The sequence below is a fragment of the Melanotaenia boesemani genome, chromosome 9 (assembly GCF_017639745.1).
Source record: "Melanotaenia boesemani isolate fMelBoe1 chromosome 9, fMelBoe1.pri, whole genome shotgun sequence".
Taxonomy (NCBI): Eukaryota; Metazoa; Chordata; class Actinopteri; order Atheriniformes; family Melanotaeniidae; genus Melanotaenia; species Melanotaenia boesemani.
In genome coordinates, this window is record NC_055690.1 from 35,228,776 (window position 1) to 35,239,410 (window position 10,635).

The 10,635-nt window shown below is 39.9% G+C and overlaps 1 protein-coding gene across 1 annotated transcript; it reads left to right on the forward strand.

The window, feature by feature from the left end:
- Window positions 1–3,215: 3,215 nt before the first annotated feature.
- On the forward strand, window positions 3,216–8,604 carry chp2 (calcineurin-like EF-hand protein 2). The gene is made up of 7 exons (XM_041995723.1): window positions 3,216–3,344; window positions 5,985–6,057; window positions 6,211–6,291; window positions 6,408–6,532; window positions 6,612–6,673; window positions 7,476–7,598; window positions 8,053–8,604. Exons 1-7 carry the CDS (start codon window positions 3,278–3,280, stop codon window positions 8,104–8,106), a joined length of 585 nt encoding a protein of 194 aa, XP_041851657.1. The 5' UTR covers window positions 3,216–3,277; the 3' UTR covers window positions 8,107–8,604.
- Window positions 8,605–10,635: the final 2,031 nt, after the last annotated feature.

Genomic DNA, 10,635 nt, shown 5'->3' on the forward strand with positions numbered 1-10,635 from the left:
TGAATGGGTGTCATTCTGGGTACAGAAAAGAGCTATATAAACACACACCACTTACCATAATAATGAGGCCAGTTAGGTGGCAGAGCTGAAGGAGAGAAGTTCATTTCTGTCCTGCTAAGCTCGTTTTTCTTGCAACATGAAACATGTCTAGAAAGGCCTCAGTGCAGATGGTTTGTCACTATTAAAGAAAGACAAAGACCAGCTGTGATGTGACCTTAACTGTGGTTTTAGTGAAGGACTGGTGTTGGTAAGAACACATCCTTCCGGCTGGAAGCTAGCTACTGAAAGCATAAAGCTAAGCCACAACCGGTTGTGGTTTAAAGCATTAGGTTGGGAAGCAGCGATATGAACCATCCGAATCCTCCTGACTGACGCTGCAGTGACAGAAAACCAGCCAAACTGAGTTTATTAGAAAAACCCAACATGATGAGGTCCACAGTTACATCATTTAGTTTCAGTGTCACAGCAGAAAGAGAAAAACGAAACTTAAACCACAGATAAACGGCTGATAAGTGACTGGTAATGTTACCAGAGAGGAACGCCACTTCTCTGACATCTTTCCAACTCACTTCTGTTTAAACTGGGACAGAATCCAAGGAAAGGAGATGGATTACTTCTCTTAAAGCGCCAAAGAACCAACAGCTTACTGTAAGATTCAAGCACCGGTGCTGATCCAGGGACAAACCGAAACCAAACTGATCAATTTCAGGCTTCACTAATTATTTAAATAAACCAAAATTTACGTCTCTACCCAGATAAACTCATGAGGTCTCAAACTTCTGACGTTCGCTCACCCACATTTTACCAACCTGCTGTAGTTTGATGGGGAACTGCTCATGTTTGGTGTTTACGCCACCATGACTCAGCGTAATAACCACGGAGCATTACAGCCTCAAACTTTGGGTTTGGGTTCATTTTCATCCTGAATCGTCCGTGGGATAATTCCCCACATGGAGCTCCAGTGGTGCCCCATGAACTGAAATACAGGCATAGAAATGCAGAGAAATGCACATTTTTTACATTTTCTATATGTTCTATTTTTCTATATTCTCTCCTTTTATTTATTGTCTCGTGTTTACAGCATAACGAGGACGTGATTACGGTTCCTCTGTCGCTTGTACGTCCAGCACAAATGATAATAAAGCTGATTTTTGTGATCTTTGAGGGTCCATGTCATGTTTTTAATGTGTTTTGTGGCTCATCTGTGGTGAAGATCAACCAAAGCTTTAGCAAGAGAAGAGGTAGGCTATGTTTTACTATTTTTATGCAGAAATATCAAACTCTTATTACTCTGTTGCCTGGCAACTGTCACATCACAGTTTCTTCATCTTAAAATTGACTTTAAGTGCTCATGATGGGTCTCTGCTTTGTTTTCATTCAAAGGATCTCTCTTGACCCCTAATGCCTAACTTTATTAACAAATATATAAAAACAAATTAAATACAGGAAAAATGAGAAAAGAAAAGGAATAAAATACAATTAAATATCAAACAAGTAAATAACAATAAATAAATAAAAAGACAATAAATAAATGTATCAAATAAATACAAAAATAAGAGTAAATAAAAGTAAATTTAATAAATTAATGATATAAACAGAATTAGGCTTAAAAAGGACCAGAGGCAGTTTGTTGCTGTTTTGACTCCTTTTTTTTTAAATATATAAAATATAATTTATCCCAAAGGAAAAATTAAAATAAATTAGAAATGTTGCACATGATAAAACTACCTGCAGCATCTTCCAGCATCTTTTTACACCATCAGGTGTAAAAATCTGTTTTACAAACTTTTTGACTAAATACAAAGTCTCCAAACATAAATAATTAGGATCTTCAAAGGAAGAGCTAAAAATTAAAGTAATAAAAATATATTTAATGAGAAGGTATTGACCATAAAAATAAACTGCATAAACCCTGAAATGAAACTTTACACCGAAATAAAAGTTTGTGCATTTATGTGGAAACAGCTCCCTCTAGTGTCCATGTGTGGACTGACAGTCAAAACCTCAGAGACCCCCTGTGCTCTATGGGAACCACAGAGCTGGGAACCACAGAGCTGTCACAAGTGTCAAACTTCTGTCCCTGAGGACCGCTATCCTGCAGAGTTTTGTTGTTTCCCTGCTCCAACACATTGTTGGATCCATTTGGTTTTAAAGACACAACAGAAACTATTTCCATGTTTCCACTTTTTCCTCATTTCCAGTTATTCCTGCTACTATTTACCTGCTATCCTCACTAAACCAACTCCAGCTCAGCTGCTTTGTGGCGCCACCGTGCATCAGAAACGTCTTCTTGGCTTTATTCCAGCCATAGAGGAGCATTATTTTTCTTCTTTTCACACACACATTGAACTTTCTGCTCACTGGTTGATCTTTGGCTGCTCCTGATTGGACGTTACCGTCAATCTAAGCTCTCTGATTGGTGGAAAGTCTGACAGGAAGCGGCTTCATCATCATGTCCAGGTCTAAATAGAGGTCTCTTAGCAACATAGTAGTGATGGTGATGTTTTTATGATGAAATGTGATAAATAATGCTGTTATCATGGATCATTGTGGATTTACCAGATAGAGTCTCTGAATAAAACTACATTTAGTGGCTGGATTGTAAACCTCCTGGACGGGATAGAAATACTGGAAAACTTCTGTTAATACTAGTAACATGTTCCAGGTGGTGATATTGATCATTATTAGTACTATTATTGATTATAACTACATGTAGTTAAATGTAGAATACATGTAGACTGTTTGTTTGCAGCTTCTGGCTTTGAATGTTGGACTGAATAATTAGTGGTGCTGTAACCGAGCAACAAGGCCCAGATTAGACCCAGATATGTCAGTTATTACATAAAAAAACATGCTGAGTGAAGGAGATGTTACGCTAACTCTGCTACAGAGACAGGGAAAGCTGTTTGGACTCGACTGTAAATGTTTATTTCTTCTTTTATTGCAGGCTGCCTCTAGTGGTCATCCAAGGAACTGCATTTGACACATTTGGCTTCATTTTTCAGCATCTTTTCAGCTTTTTTGTTTAATAAGCTGATATTTAATGTATCAAATCACTTTTTTAATAACCTGATACAGTAAAATAATTCTTCAGTTTACCTCCTGCGGCAGGGACGTGGTGTCTTCTAGAATATACAGATGCAGAGGATCAGCTGCAGGTCTGGGACGTCCTGCCTGCTCCGCTGTGATTGGCCGAGCAGCTTGTTTGTCCTGTCTGTGGTGGGTAGGTCAAAGCAGAGAAGCTACAGTCAGTCTGCAGAAAACAGCTTGGAGCAGGATGGGCTCCACCAGCTCCAGCAGGAACCACGTCCCCAACGCACAGGAGCTCCTGCAGGAAACTGGCTGTGAGTTCATTCTTTTGGATTTGGAGGCTCTTTTGTCATCTGAGGAAAACTAGAAGGGAGAGATCAGTCAGTAAAAACGTCACAGCTGTTTATCTTTGTACAGCTGCACATTTTTCACCTGAATTATGTCACCGGCAGACGTGTTGTTGACAGAAAGAAAGATTACAAGTGATTTTTCTGCTTGAAAATGTCCTAATAGTCTCCTACAATGATCAGATTTGCTGTCAGTCAGTGCTTGACCAGATGTAGAAGTTCAAGTAAGAAACAAGGAATGAGGTCGGTGAGAGTCTCGTGCAGGATAAACCAGTGATCCTCTGGATGACGATGCTCCCAGCGTCCTCCTCTCTGGTGCTTCATCACATGTTAATGTGATCCAGGTTTATGTTCCAGTAACTGGGCGGATATGTTACTTCTTGTCTGAGGTGTGTGATGAATGGTCAGTTTATTACCTGCTGTCAGAGGGATCCCAGTTTGGAGATTCAGAGGGTTTCCCAAAGAGAAAAATGAATTAAAATAACTGAATTTCTCACCAGCTAAAGCAACTTAATCCTGTAAAATGTCAGCGGCTCCAGGGATCTGCATTGGGATCTTTACACCTCTTACATCACAGTTTCATTGAGTCTGTGTGGCAGAATTTATTAGCAACACCTTGACATATATGTATATATGTTCATAAAAAGCATGAAAAGTATAGTCTTTAAGAAGTAATTAGAGTTTGGGGTGGAAAGGCGCTTTAGTGTGGCTCATTCTGCAGCCATCAGAAGCAGAGCGAAGCGTGTTTATCAGCCTCCCCACGACCACGGCGTCCGTATCAGCGAGGACGGTTCAGGGTGTCGACGCATGACAAGTTTAACCTGCAGCTATCAGAGAGCTCAGACCCACACACAGGAGATAACAACACACACCAACACACACGCTGCTGTTTCAATACAACACTGTTTGATCGTCTCTGTCCACAACACACGAAACGAGGGTCATTACTGGAGTTTTTCCCTTTTCACAGCACAGATACATAACTGTTATATTTCCCTTTACAGCATGGTGTCATCCTCAGGCAACAAACCACATATCTGGTCCTCACACTGCGCCTTTAACTTGTTTTGAAGAGGTAAAATATTTGAAATATCACCAGACTGCGTCCAATAAGAAGTGGGGGTGACCTTTTAGCTGGAAGAGGAGCAGTCTTTTCCGGAAGCAGAGCCACGGGGGCATCCTGCTGCCAGTTGGTCTGATGCATCCTCACTTTTCAACAGGTTTATATTTGTGATTAATTTAAATTTAAAATATGCTCATGTGCATTTCTGTTCGTGGCCTCTGGGCTCTTTTGTTCAGACATCGTGTGGACGAACGCTTCGTTGCAGAATAAAGACCACAGTGAATTTTAACTTTACCTCTGACAAACACTCCCAGGCGGAAAGTTCCTGATCGAGGAATAAGCAGAGAATATCATTGTGATCACATGACTATCGTGGATGCATGTGAAGCCTTTCTTTTAAAGTTGTTTGCGCATGCCTTGCGAGCGGCCAGTAGGAGTGTAGGGACCAAACTGATTGGATGGAAAGTCGCAGGGTTAAAAATTGTGGAAAACTGAGAAGACCAGATGTGGCGTGGTGGTTTAGGGTCTTCCACATGACTGCTGTTGTTTTTTTTCTGTTATCTCAGAATGAACCAAACACTAACCTCTTCATGTTTACGGTTTTGTTTACACCCTCCAAATCCAGCACCTCTGTCTAATCTGAAACTGCTAGCGTGCCTCCTGGTGAAATCCCCTGATAATAAACAAGTTTGGTAACACGTTTGCTCAGAATGGAGGCTGTTGGCTACATGGATGCAAGGTTAAAAAGTCTCCTGCAGACAGTGAGGACAACAAGTCCTGCAAAGGTCTACCTTCAAAGGTACCGCTGTTGTACCTCTGGGGACCACCTTGTACCATAATTTAGCAGCACTGGTCTATATAAAGTACAAACTGCAAGGGTAGAAATAGTTATACAAAGCAAAGTTCTCTACATCACACATCACATTCACACACTGATGGCAGAAGCTGCCATGCAAGGCGCTAACCACAACCCATCAGGAGCAATTTGGTGTTCGGTGTCTTGCTCGGGGACGAGCGTCGTCAGGGATGATGGGCTTGACAGGTCGAGGATCGAACCGTCAACCGTCAGGTAAACGTCCATATGATGATGATGAGACTGTGTTTACGATTGATAGGTTGGAATCTTTCTGGCTTATTTTTGTCTAAACGTGTTTTCTAATAAATAAGTGTTCGTTTGACTTCTATCCAACCTGTAATAATCACCAAAGAAAATCTTGGAGGTTTAGAACCGCTATAGCACATCGTTGGCCCGAGGCAACAAACACATATCTTGGTCATGGGGTCAGATTTTATGATATATGACCACCGAGCTCCCAATAAATGTGGTAAAAAAATTGTTTTCTCAAAAATATAAAGTCATGGCATATACATTTTTTTATACTGACATCTTTCCAATGTCATTCCAGTGTCTTGTCAACATGTTTTCAGCATCATTTTAAGGTCTTTCAAACATCTTTATGTCTTCCCAACATCTTTTTAACGTCTTTTAAACGTCTTTTTAACAGATTTGCTGGGAGTGTAATGAATTCTGCTGTGTGTTTCAGTCTCAGCTGCACATCTCCTCCGTCTCTACGAGAGGTTTGAGTTTCTCGACAGAGACGGCAGAGGACAGCTCAGGTTGGTGGACACGTCCCAGTAATAACAGCTTCTGTGCTGTGAGAGACGTGCAGGAAGGGAAACTCGATGATTCGGCACCTTTCCTTTGGGTTGGTTTGGATTTGTAGAGCAGATGAGGCTACTGAAGGCTGTTTCTCTGTGTTTGTGTGTCAGGCCTGATGACTTCGAAGCAGTTCGGGAGTTGGCCATGAATCCCATCGGAGGCAGAATCATCGGAGCCTTCTTCCCTCCAGGGTACGGTAGCTTCTTGCTTATTCCTCGTACTGATGCTAAGATTGTGTTTCCAGCAGCGTTTCTTTGTCAGCTGGAACAGGAAGCAGAAAACATTTCCCTTTCCTTCATCTCTGCAGACAGGAAACGGTGGACTTTCCCACCTTCGTCCGGATTCTGGCTCATTTCCGTCCCACAGAGAAAAACCGAGCCAGAGACGGAGCCCAGACGGAGCCGGCCAACAGCAGGACCGGGAAACTCAAATGTCAGTCTGCATTGCTTATTAACTCCCTGCAGAGAAAGAAAGTGCTTCTGAGCAAACTGAAGAAAGTTTTTGTGTTTAGTTGCCTTCCAGCTGTATGATCTGGACAGAGATGGAAAGATTTCCAGAGCTGAGCTTCTTCAGGTCTGTTCCTTCTCTTTATTACACCTTTTCATTTTCTGATCTTATGAACTGCATGATCTGCATGACAAGACCTTCTCCATTGTTGTTTTTATTTGCATATTGATTCCATTTGTGTTCAGCTGTGGTTGTTTTAAAGTGCTTTATAAAGAAAGTTGGTATGGGATGGTATCTCTAAAGTATAGAAAAAATAGAAGAGAAATAAAAGGCCAAAATACTGAAATATCTATAAAAAAAAAAAAAAAACTCCTTGTATTAGTCCAGTGGTGTTCAGCTGATTTTAGTTCAGGTTCCTCATTCAGAAAAATTAAATCTCCAACTGGTCAGACCTGTCAAACAACAGCATGATAATCTATAAATATCAAAAACTACCAATTTTTCTCTTTATTTCAGTGTATTTATCAAAATGTTCAAATTCAATAAACTATCCTATATAAATGTGATATATCTGGAGAAAAATAAGTGAAGTCATCATCAGTATCATCAGCATCAATAACAGTATAACAAATATTCCGACCTGCCGGGTAGTAAGCTTCTCGTTGGAAAATGTTTTATATTTAAACAGAAAACATGAAACCACACCTGGACACATTAGAGATAACAGCTACTTTTATTAGAATATTACAGTTAATATCTTATATGTTGTTTTTACATTTATAAAATTCATCAGACTGGATGCTCTGGTGGGCCGGTTTTGGCCCTCGGGCCGTATGTTTAGCACATGTGATAAATGTACATCATCTGCATAGAAACGAACCTATGATCCAACTTTAAGACATAAACCTGAGCTGTTGTGCATGGACAGGTGCTGCGAGCGATGATGGGGATCGAGGTGACGGAGGAGCAGCTGCAGAGTATCGCTGAGCGAGCCATCCAGGAGGCCGACCTCGACAGAGACGACGCCATCTCCTTCGACGAGTTCAGAAAGGTGTCGACTGTGCTTGTTTGAAATGAATCTAATAACCAGAAAACAGTGCAGAAGAACCTTGAAAATCAATCAGTTCTAAATATGGGTGAATTTTACTGAAATAAAACATTTAGACCCAGACGCTCTAGTCCTAACCAGATCCTAATAGCAGCTAAATCCAGTCTCAGATTAACAGAGATAAAGGACTTTTTACTTTTAGTCGTTTATTTAATAAAAACTAAAATGCGAACACAGATGTAATAGAAACTGTGAAGCCTCTGCTTCCACAGCTGCTTTTATCCAGGATGCACATGCTTTAACAGAGATCCACATTACAAAAAGAAATAACTTTACATGCAAAATATGTTTTCAGCTAATTTTACTCAGATGTTTAGTTAATGGATAAAATAAAATTACTCTTTAGCATTTAGTATGCAGCTTCAGAGTTTAATGTCAGGTTTGTTTTTATTTGCAGTCGTTGGAGAAGGTGAACATCGATCACAAGATGAGCATCCGCTTCCTGAAATAAAGAGCAAAGCTGCTGAGACTTCTTCTGTCTTATGACATGAAGGTTTCAGGAGGAGAAAATTATCTGTTAATTATCTTGTTTTACTTTCACCTGCTGCTGCTTCTGCAACGATTTCATCCAATCAATAAAAGACAAAATTGCAGAGCTGTTAATAAAGTCAGAAGATCTGGAGGAACTCAGCACCAGTCAGCAGAGAAAACTCCATCCTGGAAGCTCCTCAATGACAAAATGAAAAAGGAAAATGCTGTTAACGTTCATGTGCTGTACATGAAGAAATTACCATTGTTGGTTCAACTGAAGCAAAAAGTAGGATCAGTAGATGAACACATCGGAACATCAGACAGTAAGCAGGAACACCTGATTCTCCAGGTGAAGAGCATTTCTAAATTTTTTTACAGTGTAAACTTTCTTGTTCTTTTTAAAATTTCCGAAACGTAAATTTTAATTTACATAAATTGATAAATGTGGAAATTTAAATAAACCTGAATGAATACTTCATGTTATCATTCATGTGGGGTCATGTGATGAACATTAACAGAAGTAAAAGCTCCGCCTCCAGACTGACTGAGTCTTACAGAGACTCCTTCAAAATCCACTCTGCAGAGCAAAGTGATGAAAGTTTGGGATGGCCGAAACTAATGTTTTTCCTTTTGGTATGACACCATTAAAGGAAAATCCATGATTGTATAGAGTGGATCAATATCTTCATTGCAAGGGCAATATGAAGGATACAGAAGTAACGGTGCTGCTAGCATCCTCGGCCCGCTGACCTCAGACGAGAAACATCACAGTGATTATTGATAATTCGTTTAAATTAAAACAGCAAAATAAACAAAATATTTACCATTTATTATGCGTGATACGTCAAAATTATTATTGTGTAAAAAGTGTCCACTAGGGGGCAGAAGACAAGCATCAAGGTTTTGAGCCACGTTTTAACCATAAAGTGATGCAGAAGGTCTCAGAAACTGTATCACATGTGATGCATGTGGCATTAAAGGGTTAAAGGATGTTTTCTAATATGCTCATGGGTGAGGATGGCATATTTGCTAATTAGCCACTTTATCAGACATTACTTAGTCATCCACTACACTACCACTTCCTACAGAATAAATAAATATAAGTTTCTGTGATTACCAAGTTTGTCTCAGTGATAAACAGGAAAAGAGAATGACAATGTTATTTTTTATAGAATATTAATATTATATAAATTTGACAGCATATTGTTTTATTCATATTTTTTATAAAATATATAAACAATAAACCAAATAAGTCAAATAACTTTAAAAATAAAGAAAACCATCAATGTACATGTATTACAAACTTTTTAAATAAGAGTTAAATAATTTATTTCTTGTTTTTAAATCTCTAAATAGTTTATTACCATCTCATCGGTCAGATCTTTTATCTTTCTACTTAAACTCACAGCGCAGGACATTTATTCTAACTATTTTTATGTTTTATTACATCAGGTTATAGTTCTTCATCATTTCATTGTACAGCACTCTGGGGTCGTAGTAAATGTGTCATATTATTTAAATGAACATTGAAAGCTTTGCTTATAAAATTATAATAAAATATGTCGATAAATAAAATAAATAAATGATAAAGATGACAGAAAAATGATAACATTTTAAATTAATATAACATTGAATAGAACATAATGCCAGAATCATGAGAAATGGAAGACAGGAAGGAAACACATACAGTGTATTGATTTCCTCATACATCCCTAATAAAAGTACCAATGTCAGTAAAGTGGATCCGTTTAAACACCAGAATGTCTCCAGTCACCTTCTGTTTCTCTGCATCCTTCAGGCTGCTTTTATCTGTGTAGAGACCCAATAAAACCTCCCTGCTGTTTCTCCAGGACAGTCAGCTTCTTCTACCTCTGACCTCCATGAAGTCATCCTCAGCAAACAGCTGATGGAAGTGTGTGTGTGCATTAACCTGACAAATGCCGTGTGTGTTAGCTCGGCGTTTCCAACCTCAGATGTAGTTCTGATCTGGAGCCACCAGGTGGAGCAATTGTTCAAGCTGCTGGTCGTCCACAGTGAACCAGCTGGAGGATCTGAGGGACGACTGGGACTTCCAGACTCAGCTAAATCCACTTAATGCTGACTCCCTGGTGGACTGGTACCCCCTCAGGTTCTGGGGCCAGTTCTGTGTGGGTTCTGGGTCGGCTCGCTACCAGCTGGGTCAGGGGCGATCCAGGGAATGAAGGATCTGGTCATCCTCACCCTGGATGTTGTGGATCACCTGTTCCCAGCCCCTTCACCACCACCTGATTACCACCTTGATTATAAAACAACTGGTTAATAGTTATAAACTAAATTTATTTTGAAAAGTAGAAAACTTAAAATGAAAACGCTGCATGGGAGGGCCTGACTAGTGAATGGGCGGGCCTTGCCTACTGGGGCCCCTAGCGCCAGTGTTCTGTCAGAGTAGCATACGTTATGTTAATGCACATGCAGGTTAGGGTTAGGCTTAGGGTTAGGTGCAGTCGTCCTCGCTGTCTGATGTGGTGTG

Coding starts and splice junctions, on each gene's coding strand:
- chp2 (XM_041995723.1), top strand. CDS start 3,278: ATGGGCTCCACCAGCTCCAGCAGGAACCACGTCCCCAACGCACAGGAG. Junction 3,345..5,984: donor GCTCCTGCAGGAAACTGGCT/GTGAGTTCATTC, acceptor TGTGTGTTTCAG/TCTCAGCTGCACATCTCCTC. Junction 6,674..7,475: donor CCAGAGCTGAGCTTCTTCAG/GTCTGTTCCTTC, acceptor GTGCATGGACAG/GTGCTGCGAGCGATGATGGG.